The sequence below is a fragment of the Echiichthys vipera genome (assembly GCF_963691815.1).
Source record: "Echiichthys vipera genome assembly, chromosome: 15".
NCBI lineage: Eukaryota > Metazoa > Chordata > Actinopteri > Perciformes > Trachinidae > Echiichthys > Echiichthys vipera.
Window position 1 is genome coordinate 19,670,831 of NC_139840.1, and position 17,843 is coordinate 19,688,673.

The window sequence follows — 17,843 nt, forward strand, 5'->3', positions numbered from 1 at the left end:
TGTTTCCTACTCTTTCAACTTTGACCGATGACGTATTTCACTCTACGGCGAGCCTGGATGGACAATCCAGCCGTATGTCTATGGTTAGAAACGCTCGTGAATTCGCGTTAGCGTAGCGGCAGTTTCCACGGGATTGTTTGGGACATGAAGTTGGCCAAGGTGAGTATTTATCTATTTAATTATTATTAATTATCCTGTTTATCACTTATAGTGTCGGTAACAGAGCGTAATGTTCGTGAATTTGTTCGGTTAGCACGATAAAAGTACTTTTTTTTAGTCTAACGGCTAATTCAGCTAATTCAGATTTATAACATTCAGTAGCAGAACATAGCATTGATTCGGCTCTCCTCTGTTTATAACAGATTTATCTGATTTTAACCTTAACATAACCGTTGTCTGTACATTTAAATGATGAGTTAACTCAGCCGTGGGTGTGTCTAGGGCCGGACAGTGTGAGTGAAGACAAAGCCCACCTGAAGACAGAAGGGATGGCTCTGGAGCAGCTCAGTGATGTGGTCCAGAGATGTGTGAGTCACCCAGGGGCTTCACACACCACACCTTCCTCTTTACATGCATCCACACTTTCCACAGACATACAAGTCATTTCGATGTATTTTTACAGTGTTACATTTTTACTAAAAAGAATGCAGCTCTGTTGTAGCTGCACTTTCACACTCAGCCAGTAGCGGATTAAGGATGTCATGGGCCCCTAGGCTACTGTTTGTTTGGGCCCCCACATGATTAATCATGCTTTTTCAGAAAAAGATCACGCTAGAACAGAAGAAGAGTCCGCAACCTCTGAAAATCCTGCAAATTTAGGAATTATCTTTAGTAGATCTTGGTGCCGCTGTTCTTTCAGTTGTTGTGCCTTTTCTTTTTCATGCTCCTCTATCACATTTCCTTTCTGACATTTTGCCGCTGTACTGTGTAGTTACAGTTAGTGACGTATCATTTGACAACAAAACTAACCTTATGAACACGGCCACATGATGGTAGGTGATTGGGTAAATGAGTCCCATATCTATCCAATCCGTGACTTAATTTTGTTTAATGTTTCTAAGGACCCCAATGGAATGCACATTTTTTTCCCAGTTAGGTAAATTAAAAAATTAAGCACCGAACCCCCAACTGGTGATGCTGATACATTAGCAGCCCCTCGCTCTGACATCTCTCCACTAATTTTATGTTTATAGTTCCTGTTTGTACATGTGTATTTCGGCCCTGTGTGTGTAACATGATAATTATAACAACAGAGTGAAAAAAATAAACTTCCCCTTGCTGGAATGATAAAGGTACCAATATTATTATTATTATTATTATTATTATTATAATCATTATTATTATTATTATTATTATAATCATTATTATTATTATTAAGAGCATTGGTCACAATTTCCCAGATCCTAAAGCGGTGTCATCAGTTGGCAAAGACATAAAAGCAGCAAAATCTCACATTGAAAAGCTGGGAACAAACATTTTTTTTTCTCAAAAGCAAGACTTCATTATCAATGCAATAAAATATCTATATTATCTCTGTTTTAATCCCTTCACTTGCCCGTCTTTCACACAGCAAGCCCTCTCCGATGACAGCTACACCACCGAGGATCACGACGTGTTCACAATTTCTGGGCGCACCTGCATCGAGGAGGGAAACGGCGCACAAGTCCTCAGTATTGTCCTGGATGAACAGAATCAGGTACTTAAAGCTGACCGTCGTTTCATTATGTAGACTTGTTTGTGCGTTCATGCACGTGTGTTGCACATTATACTGCATAAACACTCCCCTATCCCTCTTTCTGTAGGACATAGTGAGGTGTATGGGTTGGAATCTGCTGCCTCCCCTGATCCAGATTCTGCTGAAGAAAGAAGACGAGAAGCTTTCTCAATGCCTAGCCATTTTCAACCACCTGCTACAGGTCTGTTCATCTGCTCAACATGTGACTTAAATTACAAGATTTGATTATAAAATACAAGAAGAAATAGTTATAATTTGATACGACACACTGATAAATGTAGCAGTGTTTAGATACTTTTGAGTGTTGGGATTTTCCAGACCTGCAGACCCAAAGAGCTGCTGATTGGCTTGTTGGAGCAGCTGGAGCAGGATGACCCTGACACCATAGCGGAGAGTCTCCATCTGCTGTTGAACCCTCTACAGAAAGGTACAAACATTACTTTGAATATATTCTCCAATATACTTACATCACATGTCAAATCAAATGGAACCGTTTCTATTTCATCTGTGTCTTCCTCTCAGTGCTGCTGTGCCTGGGCGGTCGTAAGGCGTCGTCATTGGGCATGACCCTGTCCTCTGTGCTGGACCAGGTTGCGAAACTGCCTCTGCCTCACACCAAGGAGCAAGAGGAGGATGACGTCTTCTCGCTCTGTCGCTGCTGCACCGATCTGATCGACTTTGTCAAGCCTTTTGTCCATGAGGCCGCGCAGAACCTCCAGAAGAGTGAGGCACAAGATGAGATGGCGGGCGAACACGGCAGGGATAAAGAGGACGAGCTGCGGATAGAACTGCTAAAGTTGTGAGTGACAAAATTAGAATCTTTTATAATGTTTTTCATAATAAGCTTTGGTGGGTCTGTTTTTTTTTTTTAAATGTATTTATTTATCTTTTTTTTCCCTTAGGTTTTGTTTTGTTTGTTTGCTTGGGTGATTATTTGCTGTGTATTATGCGTTGTATGTCTGGACCCCCTCGAAAACGCGATGGTGCATCTCGAGGGGCTTATCCAGATAAATACATTTGTATTAAATTCACAGCTGAGGATTGCATTTTAAAATTACCTGCAGTATGAACCCTAATACAGATACCACGGTTGACTCCATGTTTTTTATGTCTTGCAGCTGTATGAAGACTCTGAGTCACCCTCTCCTGGAGGTACAGCTCAAGGATCCGGACACTCTGGCTGTGTCTCCCCTCAGGAATTTTGCCACAGAGATTTTGGTACGGCAAATCCATTCACCTTAATATTCTGGAAAATCCTTCAGTGTAGATGTGACTACTTTCTACAGTAAGATGTCAGTGAAACTCACAGCTCCCATGGACTTTTTCTGTGTGTGTTTCGTACAGAACACCCTCAGGGCTATCGGAGAGCCCATCCCCAGCCTTGTGTACCAGCCTCTGCTGAAGAGAAAACAGGTTCCAGGCTTTCTGGAGGAGGAGGTGCGTTATCCTAAAGAGTCCGTGGCCAGCCTGGCTCACCTGGTGTTTGTCCATCACCTGGTCGCAGATACATTCCCCAGTGTTTTCAGGTAAGATAGAAACGTAAACGTATCATAAAGCACCATCTGGACCACTGATAAACTGAAATACGTTCCGTACTGATGAGGATTAATGCTGTTTGAACACTTATTATAACATAAATAATACTAATCCCCCTGACTGTCTGTGTTTACAGTCCTGTGTTCGGGCTTCGGTGTAATATGGAGCACATTTGCCTCCTCTTGTCCAGGTAAATACATGACATATTATTGCATCTGTTCTGTGTTGGTGTCAGTTGACTTTCATATAACAACATAAAAAACAATGTTTTTAATGGCAGTCAAAGTGAGTTTTTGATATCTGAAAAGATAAAGTATATGTTACTGATGTTGGATGAAATTAAACAAAATTTGAATAAAAAGTTGAACTTTTAAATGGAAAAAAGTAAGTTTTCCTTACTTACATTTAAAGTTTACATGAAATATTTGATATCTGATTTGAAGATGTAATTGTATTTTTTTACATGTAGCCACTTCTCTCTCTCTCTCTCTCTCTCTCTCTCTCTCTCTCGCAGGCACGCACGCACGCACGCACACACACACACACCATATAACCACATATACTATAACTACTATAGTGAATTAATGCGGACCCGATCTACTGTATAATGTTTGGTGTGTTGTGTTTTCGAGCTAAACCCTTCCCCCTCATGATGTTAAATTTTGTTTTATCGACAGAACTGAGGAGTTCAGGATTCAGAAAGGACTGGTGAGTCAAATTAAAACAATGACTTAAAGATGAATGTTGTTTTTTTTTAATTTTTGCAACATGCTTTATTGTTTCTCAGGTGATTTAGAACGATTTAGAGCGTTTAAAAAGCAGAAACAAATACTTCTTGTGACCTAAACTACTTTTACAGCTGTTACGAACAGGGTTCCTACACCTATTCCAAAGTTAAATTCAGGTTTCTTTTCAAGCATTTCAAGGTGCATTTTCAAGCTTTTTTAGCACCTTACAGATGTGATAAATTTCATATTTATATACAGTTTGTAAAGTACATGCAGGTTACTGATTATTGCATTTCATCACATTAAATGAGATGTTATTGTGCAATAAACACACAAACCTCCAGCACCCGTGAGAAGAACTCTTGTGAACTGTGACTGTTTATTTTAGAGGTTTTGTAGTCTGACGTGTGTGTGTGTGTGTGTGTGTTTACCGTCACACAGGAGCTGTACGAGAAGAGTCTGGTGCGCGTGGACGATGGCAGTCTGCCTGCAGATCTGCTGGAGATCAAAACCTTTCTCACAGTCCCTCAGGTGAACAGTTATTATTGCAAACCTCAGCTTTTACTCTGCTGCGATTCTCACAGTGTGATGCTTTACTGATGCTCCGTTATTGATTTTAACGTTTGTTTTCAGAACCTGGTGAAGGTCATGACTCTATGTTCGAGGCATGATTTGGTAAGTCTTCACAGTAGTAAATCATTAAGTAACACTAGCTGGGTTTAAAGTGTGTATTTTTAGTGCAACGCCATAAATGATGGACGTTTCCCCTTAACTGTAGATCTAAGAATTAACTTCCAATGCCAAACTAAATAGTCTGTCAATCTTCCATCCATCCATTCTCTACATGAAAGCTTTTTGAAAATGGATATATTTACATATTTGCATCTTTGTCCACAGAGAACCAGAGGTCTGAAGGTGCTCCAACTGAGCATTGATAAGTTTGAAACTGAAGCCAAGTACAATCTTCTCCAGTAAGCTCCACCTTTCCTCCTGTAGCGTCTCGTCCTTTTCAACCTTCAGAGTATTGACTTTCACTGGTCGTCTTGTTTCAGGTACATGCTGAAAACCAGTAATCACTCAGGAGTCGAAGGCTACGTGATTAAAAACATCAAGAATCAGATAGAAATTGCCCTGCAGGTGAGACGGCATTTTAAATCTCATTGTCTGCGCAAAGTGAAGCTTTTAATTAAAAATCTCATACAGAACCAAGTAAAAGTCCGTCTTCGTCTCTGTCTGTCCTCAGCCAGGTAACAGTAACACCTGGTTCGAGGGAGCTCACCTGCTGCCTTTGCTGCGTAAAGTTCTCAGTCTGCCAGACGGCCCGGAGACGGACCTGCTGCAGTACTTGGACAGGTCAGCACACACAGAACGCCCCATCCATCCCAAACTATGCCAGCATGTATTTAGGGGAGAGGCACATATCAAACAAGTTACCAGTCTATCAGAGTACTCACATTTATCACATTAACGATAAATGTCACAGCCAAAGTGAGCTTCTTTTTCCTGACAGCATGATTTCTGCGTTAGAAGCGGTTTATGGTTCGGACTCACACCAACACTGATTCCTGGATTCATCCACACTGAGGAACCTAAACAGATGAATTAAATCAAAAGCACGAAAACACCATCAAATGTTACGAGTGACACGGAGATTGAAAAGTTGAAGACATTAAAAGGTCTTTTTTAACCACTTATGCTGCTCAAAATAACACAAACCTCTGCAGTAGCATGAGAAGAGTCCCTACACAGAAAACAAAGCACCAATGGGCTCCTTCCTTTTGGATTGACTCTGGTAATCGACTATTCAGTGTTAGCCACATCTGGCTGTTAGTGACTCTTCCGGATTTCTCTGTTAATAGATTATACACGAAAACAACTGTCTCGATGGTTTATTCTATGTATGCAAGACCCTGCGATGATTTTGCGCCCGAATTACACTTTAAAATTATCCCTGAAAGGTCTAATTCAGTGGAGTGGGGACAGACTTATCTGCCAGAACAAATAAAACAAGAGTTTGGCAGGTTTGTTTGGTTTTCAGGCTACGAAAAGCCAACATAGGATCAAAAAAATGATGCTGGGAGTTAAAAAATGTTTTTCCTTTAAATGAATGATGGATTTTTAGTCGGATTCTTTTTGTGTTGTTTCAAAGAATCATGGAGTCTCTGAACCTGCTGCGTTACCTCGTCATAAGAGACAAAGTGACAGCTAACCAGGTGAGTGTTGATTGATCCAGCACAAAGAAACAGTGAATGATGGATTGAAAAATGTTTTTCTGCCATTAAGTCGAGTGGTCACAAGTTAAAGCTGCAGTAGGAAAAAAGCAAAAACAGAGTGAGACCTATATGAGCCAATAGGAACGCAAGCTCTCTGTGAAATGACCTGTGATTGGCCAAAGTCTGCCGTCATGTGCTACATTTTCTAAAGCCTGAAAACAGCCGAGAGGAAGTGCAAAAGTCTGGTTTTCTCTTAGAAAACTTGAATTACAATATAATTAAAGAGTATTATGAATTTCTTTGCCCAACAATGCTAAGAGTAAACTCTTTAACCCAAGTTTTAAGTGCACTCATCGTGTTTTTTTTTCCTGCTGCCGTTATGATCCTGCAGACAGGGATCTGGACGGAGCTGTATAAAATAGAAGATACGTTCCTGAAGCCACTACGAGTTGGCGTGAACATGTCCAGAGCTCACTATGAGAGGGAGCTCCACGACACCATGGCGACCAAGAGGAGCAAAGCGAAAGGTCAGACCACCACACTCCACCGTTCTCAAACCACTCATTAACTCTTTTTACAAAGACAGAACAATGTTCTCTGAATAACCTTTCTACAGACGCCTGTGAAATGTCCATAAAGTATGAATGAACATGTTTTCCACAGAGGAGTCTGCGCTTTCTGTGTCCGTTGGCAACGAGAAGCTGCCGAGCGTGACATCAGAGTCGCAGATTCAGGTCAGTGACTTTCACGTTCATGTGACAATCTTGGTTGTGTATTTGTACAGTGCTGACAAAGAGCAGTGATGTCCTGATTGAATTTTAATGTCCTTTCAGGCTCTGCACTCGGCCCTGCACACGTTTGACATGATCGAGAGTGTGTTGGTGCGAATAGAGGAACTCACAGAGGTCAAGGACAATCTTTAGACGGAGCCCACGAGTTTTACTACCAGAAGTCCTCGTCGTCTCAGGGCCTAGCGGGCAAAAAGAGCCTTCAACTGTCCTGACTGTTGATGTGTTTTGGTAAAAAAAAACATCAGTTGTGGGTACATTGTTATTTCAAACACATTTTGCACTGCTAAGTGTTTAGTTTTTTTTTTCATATTTTCATAAAAAGGCGTTTTCAACAGGTCTGCTGTGGACTTTAAAATGTTGCACACAGTGTCTGTAGAACATCCAAATAATGGCTGGAAAAGGCTTGTTACGCTTCTGTAATACATTTTCAAACAAATTAAACAACATACTGTACTGTTTTTCTGTGGTAAAAACAAAAAAGTTGTGGATATTGTATTTCAAATGCGCCTACAGAGTAAATGGACTTAACGACAACATTTTTAATGAGGGCAGGCCGCCGGGGAAGTGGTTTAAATCATGGCAGTAGGGGTATGAAGCAAATGCACAGATTTTCCCGTCCAGAGTTAACCGTGCTGAACTTCAAGACGCTTTCAAAAACACTTTGCTTTTTTGGAAACTCTTGAAGGTTGTCGGGCGGTTGCCGTACAGTGGTGTGAGAGCAGCTTAATTACGCTATAATATTTAAAAAAGTATCACCAATTACATAAGTATTTACACTGAAGATTAGGGGACAAAAATAATGTACTATTTACGCCATATAAGACATTACGTCCTGTAAACGGGCGCCACTTGCGTGATTTTTCCCTTTATTAGAAACGCCAAAGAGTGCGGCAGACAATCTCTGTGTTATTAAATGAAACAGATGTTTTCTCATACAGCAGTATTTATACTTAAATTCATTAAATACAGATGGAATTAATATGCACCTTTAAATTAAAACCCTTCATACGTTAGAAATAGTCACTTCATCCAGCGGTAACATGGCGTTACGGCAGCGCTGACGACTGTAAACATACAAACTGTTCCCTCGACAAGAACCAGTTCAGACCAACAAATATAATTTGTTGTATTTCTTTAAGTGTTAAACACACAGGTTTTCCTTTCTAAAAAAAAAGGACTCAAGTTTTGTATTTTTCTCTTGGTCTTCAAAGTAAAAAAAATACAGAGCATAAAAATACAAACTAAAGGATCAGACCGTGTGCAGCTGTAACTAACAGATTCCATTGACACAAAAGCCAATTGTCTTCCAATATAGTGCCTCAAGTCAATACTCTTCCTGTCTTGGTAACAGCTAACAGTGCACATCTGAGCTCTTTTAAATCCCCATTCTCTACTCTGCATCATAGCTGCCATGAGCTGCGAGCCAGCAAGTCAAACCTGTCTTGAATTAAAGAAAATATTAAAATATAAGAAGCATTTAAGGGGTAGATGGGAGAAAAGATGATGAGGACGTCTCCCCTCTCCACACAGAGATGCATCAAGACTCTTGTTCAGGTAATTTCTCCACACATGGAAGCTTCTCTCGACTCTGCAGCAGAATTATTCATTACTCTTATTACTCATAAGGGGACAGACTTGGTGCTCTACTGGGTTACAATCTGAAAGGGTAATATTAAGTAGAAAATCACTTTGGCTTTGAATCATCCAGTTTGTTAAGTCTGAACCAAAGATGTGGAAGCAGGTGGTTCTGTTACGCTGATGTGAGACTCCTGGTCTGGTGTCAGTCTGCGGGTTCGCAGGTCTTTGAACAGCGGGTGCTGCAGGGCCTGAGCAGCTGTGATCCTGGTGGCAGGGTTCAGGTCCAGCAGCCGGTCCAGCAAGTCGTAGGCCTCATCAGGAACTCTGTCCCAGCCCTGCTCATGTTCCTCCACCTTACAGTCTGATTGTGAGCACTTTTTAGCGAGGCGAGTGGTTTCTGTGTTCCCTGAATGTTCTTGGTTGTTTGGGAGAGACGAAGGACTTTCACCTGCTTCCTCTTTTGGTTGCTTGAATGTTCCTACAGTGGGACGATGTGTGGGCGTTTCATCTCGGATCTTGTGTTGACGGGTGGCGGTGGACTGTGTGTTGGCTTCTGGGAGTGGTGTGACCTCATCATCTGGTGATGGCCTCCGTCCTCTCAGAGTCTCACACAGCGTCCTGAGGTCCTGGCGAGGCAGCTCCCGGCTGCACATCACTGCCTTACCTGAATGAAGTTAAACCCAAAAACAGGATCATTATCTACAACTTCCATATATCAGTGGGGGTGAATTCAGTTTTCCTACATTGTTACAGTAGCCATTTTCACACAGATTCTGTAACAGCTCCGCAATGGGGGAACGCCGGCTTTCTGATCATTCAAAAAACTGAGCACAGCCCAAAACACAGAGCGCCTGCATTTCAGAAGCGCGAGTCGATCTGCACCGTTAATCAACTGCTTGAAGCCGACCAAACACACAAACTATCGACTTTATACATTATTAGTAGCACAACTGTCAGTAGAGGACAGAGACGGACTGAAGCGCCACAGCACCTGTGGTATATATCAGCAATGTTTCTGTAAATTATTAATAACTACACTACTTTGAACGCTGCTCTGTCACTTTTTGTCATCACTACTGTGTAACGATCCGCCCTGCTGTCGGTCCCAATCCGCTCGGCGCTGTTACGGTTCTGTGACTACGTCTGTACATCCGCCACTTTAGAGTCCCAACAGATCTGCCCCCCCCCCCCCCCCCATTCAGTCTCCATGCCTTTCACACAGACGATGGAGCATAATAAAGGTGCAAAAGCCCCGTAATGAAAAGGCATTATGGTGATAAACTGTGCTGCTGGATTAATCCCAACACAGAAGCAGAGAGCTCTATTTAAAATATGAATACACACCAAATGCCTTGGCAGCCCTGATGGTCTCTCTGGAGCCTCGTATGGTCATGATCTGAGTGAGGGCGATCAGGTCATCGCTGGCTTTGAAGAACGGGTAACGGCCGCTGAGCAGTGAGAGCAGGATCACACCAGCTGACCACACATCTATGGCTGCAGAACAGGAAGAGAAGACAGAAGAGGATGCAGCATGAGTAGCAATTACAGAGGGTGGAGAAAAGACTCCAGTTTCTGGGTTAACAGTAAGCTTGTGCTCATCTCTGCACTGCTGATATTATATTTGTGTGGTCAACAATCATGTATAAGAGTCAGGGTTTGAGGTACCAACCTGTTCCTTGGTTGGGACACTTTGTGAGGACTTCTGGGGCTCTGAAGCCCGGGGTGCCAGCCCTGGGAGCAACCTGCTGCTTCCTTTATTAATGAAAACAACAAGCAGAGGTGAGAGAATAGCAAAGACACAAAACTTATTACCTTACAAATTGTGTGTAAAAGTGTTTTTTTTAAATTTAAACTCTAGTTTTTTCTGTTACCTGGACATGCAGATGTTGCAGACACGGTCGGTCAGGTAGCAGTTGCAGGTGAGGCCCTGCTGTACGCTACTCTGAGGTTTCTGACTGCTGCTCTGGGTCCTGACAGGTAGCGGGCCCCGACTGGTTGAAGGGTGCCTTCGTCTAGCCGGGTCCTCCGTTTTGATGAGTTTAACCAGCTGAATAAAAGATTTTATGCAGAAAAAAACAATGACCACACTGAGAAATAAACACCTCTAACAGGGTATCTCTTTCAAGCACGTGAAAAAGAACTAAAGAGAGAAACCTCTTGTTCTTCCAAAAACTCTACCTTCCCCCTTGCTTACCTCTGTCTTAATGGCAGGTTGTTTGGTGGTGGATGGAGCTTGACTGCAGCTATTCAGGTTCCTCTCTCCAAACACAGGCCGTGGCACTTTGCGTAGTGCTGTCAAATCCTAGAGAAAACAAACACGGATGGCACATTTTAGCTAAAGTCAACACATAAGTGCAGAGAGAAGACACACAGAAGACAAAAACACACTTGATATGTCCACACAGAAAGTTCTTAACCCACATTCAAATAAACCTTTACACCAATTTACAATTCTGCTTTCACCGGACAAAGAAAAGAAACACCAGAAGACACCATTAAAAAGGTAAAATACTGACAGACACCTTTGTGTGCTTTGTGCGAGAAGTGGTGACGGTGGTGGTGACAGAACGTGCTTTTTTAACCAGTGCTTTCCGAGAGGCCGAGGAGGATGTGGTGGTGGAGGAGGAGGAGGAGGAAGGTGGCATGTTTGTGGGATGCCGCAGAGGCAGAGGTAGTGAGGTTGAGGCTGTGGTGGTGGTTTTTGTTTTAGGAGGGAGTCTGGGTGGTGCTTTGCTCCGCTGTGTTGTGTCTTGTTTCCCCGTGGACCCTCCACCTCTTTGTGTCTGCCTCTGCCTCACCACCTTCAGCAGCTCAATCTGGGTGTCCGCTGTTCCCTGAGCCAGGCCGAAGTCCACCAGCGCATACCTGCACACGCGCATTTTAAAACAGGGGAATTCATAAATACTATACGTGTTATGAGCACATTCAGAATTTCCAGAAAAAAAATCACATTTGTACCCAAACTACACAGGAAGGTGAGAATTTTCCCTGATAAAATGCCAATTAAGAAGAATAAATAGTTTTACTCACCAAATCATCAGAACTCAATTATATTAAAGGTTGAATATGTAGAAATAGCTACGTTTCTCCTTAATCCGTAAGCTAACTTTCATGTTTACTTAGCTGTAACGCTAACGTTAACGGCTAACAGCTAACGGTAACTGTCAGTCAAACTCCTCTGCCATACTTGTTTTTATGGTGCGATTTGCCGGAGAGGATGGGTTCAAACAGGCTCAAACAGACTCCGGTCTCCTGTAGGCTACTGGGTTGGGTCTGACCAACCTGGCAACCCGAACGCTGGAATTATGTTTTGTTGTTGCAACTACGGTCTTGAGACACTTGAAGGCTTTGTTCAGCTAATTCTCGAATATTCAACCTTTAATTAATATGAATCAAATGAAATGCAGCCGTACTTATTACAGAGGAATGTGCCTACTCACATTTTGCTGTTCCTGTTGTAGAGGAAATTGTTTGGTTTGATGTCTCTGTGAATGATACCAAACTGGTGGATGTGTCTCAGGGCCTTCAACAGGTGATAGATGTACAGACGGACCTCTTCAAAGCTCAGCGAGCTGATGATGCTCTGATGAAACATTGTGATTGAAGCAGATGTTTTAAATTACATTTCAGCAAACACGGAAACAAGAAATAAATCATGAAAGCTCCCAAATGATGTATGTTTACAGATTGTGTCACTGAAAAAAGTGTGTGTGTGTGTGTGACAATGTACATACGACAATAGCTTGATGCTCCATATAGGGCATGACAATCACCACGTGGTCCTCCTTCCTGAAGCAATACGTCACCCCCATCACATTCTCTGTACCTCTGCAAAGTTCGAAAAAAAAATAATAATACAGTTTTAAAAATGACACAGAGACAACAGAACTAATTTCATTATGTCATGAGATTTCTCTACAATGATGTCAATTCCTCGAATCACATCAAAAACACTGATCAAACATAAATCAGGGTTTGTACACCTTTTCCGAGGTCAAATTCAAGCACTTTTAACCTTACAGTTGTGGTAAATTACATATTTCTACAAAAACATTGAAATTATTATTTTACTTTTTTTGCATTAAAAATCAGGTTAAAAGAGATGGTATTATGGTATAAAAATCTTAAATTGTTTTATAACACCAGAAGGATAACAAATGTATTTATATTCTATAACTATTTGTTGTGAAAATAACTATACAGTACAGTACTTCATCCTTTTCAAACCTTGAAAACACAACATTAAAATTCAAGCATTTTCAAGGATTTCAAGCACCTGTACGAACCCTGATGAATACACATCCATATATTCAAATGCATAACTTGCCATGTAAATTCAGCTTAATCATGCAACGTCTACGGTATAAAAATAACCTTTAAGGACAGAGATTATATAGTTATGATACAAAAGTAATTGAATTCACCATTTTAGAATTTGTGAGCACACAACTCTTACATATAAGCCGTGTCAGCACTCAAACACATCTGTAGCAGGTATACAAATCTCTAACTGTAGTACAAACGCTAGGTTTCTAAGGGTTTTTACCAGCCACATAACACAAACATGAATAAAGATCAGCAGAGAAGAACACTTCCCTGTCAATGTTACAGGAAAACTAAACAATTAAATCCTCTGAAACTCCTTTTGAGTTGTCGAAGGCTACTAATTGCATAAGAAATAGGTAAAACACCAAAGTATAAAAACAAAAGTGAACATATAAGGTGATAAAAGTCATTATCAGGAGGTAGAAAAAAGATTAAAGATTACATTAAAAGACTAAAAAAAGAACAACAATACATTTAAATTAGCTTTTCAGTTTTAAAAAAAAGTTGTCTGACAGTCTGGGGGGCAACAGTACTGGACTCACCCAGCAACAGTGAGACACTGAAGCTCAGCGGCGATGCGTGTAGGATGGCTGGTCGGGATGAGGTGCTTCAGGGCAAACATCTCTCTCCTCCCATCGCGCATTTGAGCCTCACCCAGATACACCGAGCTGAACGTACCTGGAGCACAGACACACATCATGAAACGATCACCTTTTCTGCTCTAATAAACCCGACGAGGTGAACAAGAGCATATTATCCTTATACTAAAATGATTCTTAAGCAAACAGTAAATACTTGTAAACATCAAATGTGTGCATAAAGTTATGCAGAGTACGGACCTTCTCCGATTTTGTCCATGATGTGGAAAACCTTGGCCAGCTGAGGGACAGCTTTGTAGAGGATGTCAATGTCTATTTCCACATCCCCTGGAAGTAAAATAAACATATTTAAATACTATATTTTCTCACTCGCGTCGACAAATAACAAGTGTGTTACGCAGGGTTCGTGCACCTTTTCCCAGGTCAAATTCATGCACTTTTTAAGCGCTTTCAAGGTCCTTTTTCAAGCTTTTCCAGCACCTTACAGTGTGGAAAATTATAGATTTCTACAAATAAATATGGAAAATTCTTATTTACCTCGTTAAAAGAGATGCTATTATGCTATAAACAACTAAAATTGTGTTTTGTAATTACAGAAGGATAAAAAATGTAATTAAAGAAATGCGGATAGAATTTTAAGCATTTTTAAGCACTTAATCCAAAATGAAAGCACTTTCTTCAAACCTTGAAAACACAACATTAAAATTCAAGCATTTTCAAGGATTTCAAGCACCCGTACGAACCCTGGTTACAGGTTGGTCTGCGGCCAAAAAGTGCAAGAACGACAAAGCAATGCTTATTTTGATCTATTCCTAATGTAATATTTGACCAAAGTAAAATGCACCTAAATTTAAAAAAGCAAAATCCACACAAGATAACAGTTAATATAAAATAAGGGACCCGCAAACATTGCTTCTTTACCTCTAAAAATAATAATAATAATAATGATGATAATAAAAATGTGTGAATATAATTGTGCATGTTATTTTAAGCGCCACCCACAAACATACACCAGAGGAATACTAACTGAACACCTCTACCGTGCAAGAACATAACAAGCCTTAAAGTGAATTTGTTTACTAGTTACATGGCCTATTGTTACATTACAGTATTGCTGCTGTTTGTTGGTGCACATCATGTTGCACTTTATTGTTTTTATGCATTTATTGTTCTTGTAACTGTCTTTTAACTCTTTAATGCTCTAAACCTCAGGGAATGCCACTGAAATGTTTTTACATTGTCATTTACATGTAATGACAATAAAGCTGCTTGAAACTTGAAACTTGAAGTCATAAAGCGTCCAGCTTACTTGGGACTTTTCTTCTCCTGTGACCTCTGTCAGATTTATTCACACATTCTTCTGTGCTGATGCCTTCAGCGCAGACAGGAGACAACTCCATCTAATACAGAAATAAAGAAGAAAGAAAGAAACTGAGCGATTAGTAACTGAAACATTGCCATTACACACGTTACCATAAGTCACAGTCGTATTAAGTTACTATAGAAAGTAATGTTGAGTTGGACAGTGAATTGTATTTCAGTCAAAGGAGCAAATCTATAGAACAGCTGTCAGGAGGAATTAAAGACATGTAGTACACTTAGTAAGATAACAAAACTGTTAAAAGCATGATGTACTGAGACAATACGAAAATGTTTGAGCTGAAAATAAGTGATAAATAAGAAAAGAACAATCTGATCTGGATTGTGCACCTGTGCTTATATATACTATATACATATTGAGATGCACCGATGTGATATTGACTAATTAGCTGGATCGGATATCGGATGAATGAGGCCGACCCAGTCATTTCTTTTTTTATTCATATCATACACAGAAAGTTAGATAAGCCATTGTTTGTTAGGTTTCAGGCAGCTGCTATATTTTATATTACATCTTTGCAGTGCATTTTACATGAAAGTGTTATTTATTTATTTAAAGTAAACTTCGTTATTTGTTAATAAATAATACTAATTACATTTATATTTGTGTTAATTTGTTTTTAACAAGGCTAAATGTTTATGTCAAAGCCATAAAGTAAGGTTTACGGTTCATTCATTCAACAGTAGTGTCGGATCAGTATCGGGTATCAGTGTTGAATTGGATCGGTGCATCTCTAATATATGTATAAATATATTTGTTGTTTATTCTTGTTTGTTTACAATCGTCTGACAGATACTGACAGACAGTTATTATTTACAACCACTATCAAGCCAGAAAAAGTGCTTTAAAAACAGTTAAAGCAGTGTATTGAATGCATACAAACAAATTAAGACAATTCATACTAGGCATAAAACCATTAAACATAATAAATAATAATTTTCAAATAGGATTTGTTTTTATAAAGGGTAGGCAGTGTACCAGCCTGCACATATCAGACTACTGATATGTTGTTGTTGTTGTTGGTCCTATTGTTGTTGAAAGTCAGTTTGACATAAACTTTAAACTTGAAGTTGTAGTAACTTGATTAAGCGATTAAATCCTGGTAAAGTATGTGGTCATTGGCACACAGATGGAGGGGAGAGCACCTGTGTACAGCTCATTTTAGCTGCTTTAAATAGTGATCATGCTAATGTTAGCTTCAGTCTGTCAAGTTAACCGCAACAAAACACGGAAACTCACCGTTTCAGTTGGTCGTTTCGTTTCGTTTCTTCAAAATGAACATTCCCCAAAACACCGTACAGTCATAAGCTAATGTTTCATCGACATAAAACCTTACACATATATGTAATAATCACAGTCTGCAGCTGAAATAAAACAGTTTGTTCAGACTCTGTTCAGAAGCTTTTCCGCCAACAACGAACTCCGCGCTAAAAGTGACGTCACGACATCTCGCGTTACATCAACACAAATCCCGCGATATCAAGGAACCTCCAGGAAGAGAGAGGGGCTGGTGTTTTTCCTCCATGTTGCCTTCTGTAACTTCATCAGTATAATCACTTAATTGAACTGGAAGCAAAAGATGTCATTACCTGCTATGAACACAAAAACAAAACAACACAGTGGATTTTCAACTTACTAATTATATCAGGGAAAGTTCATATCCATTAAACTAAATTCTCCACATCTCGGCCAAACTTTAATCCCATCAAAATCAGATTTCGAAATTATTTTCAGCCGATCCAAATTATTGATAATAAGAAATGTATAGAAATGTAATAATATACATTTTTTAAATTAGATTTATTTGTATGGTGTCTATTTTTGCTTGACGTTTTATTTTCTGTCTTTTTATTTACATAATAACAATAATAATAACTTTATTTTTATAGCACCTTTAAAAACAGCAGTTAACAAAGTGCTTTGACAAAGCAAGAATCAAAATACACACACAAGAACAACACAAACAAAACAAATAATAATAATAGTAAAATCCAATGAGGTGGAACATAACCATAAATTACACATCACTGTATAAAAGTGTACAGAGGACAAAGGAAATTCTTATTAGCTTAGATAGTTAATAAATTTAAGGTGCTTTCAAAGAAAGAACAATGTGATAAAAGGATAAAAAGATAAAAGATAAAAAGACGACATCACAGGAAGGCCATTTATGTGCATTTAAGTACTCTCTTTTCCTAAGCTTACTTATGTCATTTCATTATAATTTAAGATTGTAATTTTCATTGAAAGGAGAAATTATTGCGTTATTTATGATTTTTTTTTTTATTTTCACAACAAATAGTTATAGAAGTATGATGCCAAAATGTTCTCAAAATATCATATCATATAAACTACTTCATAAAAACGAACCAAAAGGATTAATTTATGCAAATGTTGTACTAACCTACCTAACGCATTAGGTAAATTATAAATAATGTGTTCATAATTTAATATAAATTTGTGTATAATTTGACTATATTATTGTTCTAATGCCCCATCATTTTTTTGTGAATCTTGTTTGTTTTTCCAGCATTTTGACAATTTGAATGTATTTGACAAGGGAGACATATTAATATATATATATATTAATTAATAAAAACAAATAAATAAATCCATGCTGTGGATGACATTTAGGCTGCTTTCTGTGGTCCACACTGCAGTCTGTGTGGACCTGCATCAAATAAAAAAAGTCGTATTCAGAATCATTTCGTCAATGTTTATCTGCAGTGTTGCATCAATTGTGCGCCAACTGAATGTTTTTAAAGGTTGTTTCTAATTCGAATTTAAAAAAAGATAGCGTAATCAAGGGCTGAATTGAAAACAGTTCAGTTCATTTTTTAATAATTTTCTTTGTTTCCCAAGCACAGAAGGGAAATAAATAATAATAAAAATTAATAACAACAACAAAAGAGCATAAGCTATCGGCCAAATTGTTATTTTATACTTTTTTAACAGT

At 39.3% G+C, this 17,843-nt stretch overlaps 2 protein-coding genes across 2 annotated transcripts; one reads left to right on the forward strand and one right to left on the reverse strand.

The window, feature by feature from the left end:
* Window positions 1–87: 87 nt before the first annotated feature.
* Window positions 88–7,392, forward strand: glmna (glomulin, FKBP associated protein a). The gene is made up of 19 exons (XM_083928261.1): window positions 88–159; window positions 442–527; window positions 1,571–1,696; window positions 1,803–1,916; window positions 2,054–2,162; window positions 2,258–2,534; window positions 2,854–2,953; window positions 3,080–3,261; window positions 3,408–3,461; window positions 3,949–3,979; window positions 4,441–4,530; window positions 4,633–4,674; window positions 4,897–4,970; window positions 5,052–5,136; window positions 5,243–5,352; window positions 6,149–6,212; window positions 6,604–6,739; window positions 6,876–6,946; window positions 7,046–7,392. The coding sequence occupies exons 2-19, from the start codon at window positions 489–491 to the stop codon at window positions 7,133–7,135; spliced, it is 1,794 nt and encodes a 597-aa protein (XP_083784387.1). The 5' UTR covers window positions 88–159; window positions 442–488; the 3' UTR covers window positions 7,136–7,392.
* Window positions 7,393–8,715: 1,323 nt separating this feature from the next.
* Window positions 8,716–16,205, reverse strand: cdc7 (cell division cycle 7 homolog; the record flags this gene model as incomplete). The annotated part of the gene is made up of 12 exons (XM_083928646.1): window positions 16,127–16,205; window positions 14,816–14,906; window positions 13,747–13,833; window positions 13,450–13,585; window positions 12,316–12,409; window positions 12,022–12,164; window positions 11,104–11,446; window positions 10,776–10,883; window positions 10,453–10,628; window positions 10,251–10,333; window positions 9,926–10,075; window positions 8,716–9,245 (listed from the first exon to the last, which is right to left on the reverse strand). The coding sequence occupies exons 2-12, from the start codon at window positions 14,904–14,906 to the stop codon at window positions 8,716–8,718; spliced, it is 1,941 nt and encodes a 646-aa protein (XP_083784772.1). The 5' UTR covers window positions 16,127–16,205.
* Window positions 16,206–17,843: the final 1,638 nt, after the last annotated feature.

What these genes read in the sequence shown, in the direction of transcription:
- glmna (XM_083928261.1), top strand. Translation starts at nt 489, where the DNA reads ATGGCTCTGGAGCAGCTCAGTGATGTGGTCCAGAGATGT. An exon ending in TCAGGATTCAGAAAGGACTG is followed by an intron (nt 3,980 to 4,440) that starts GTGAGTCAAATT and finishes ACCGTCACACAG; the next exon opens with GAGCTGTACGAGAAGAGTCT. An exon ending in GCCAAGTACAATCTTCTCCA is followed by an intron (nt 4,971 to 5,051) that starts GTAAGCTCCACC and finishes GTCTTGTTTCAG; the next exon opens with GTACATGCTGAAAACCAGTA.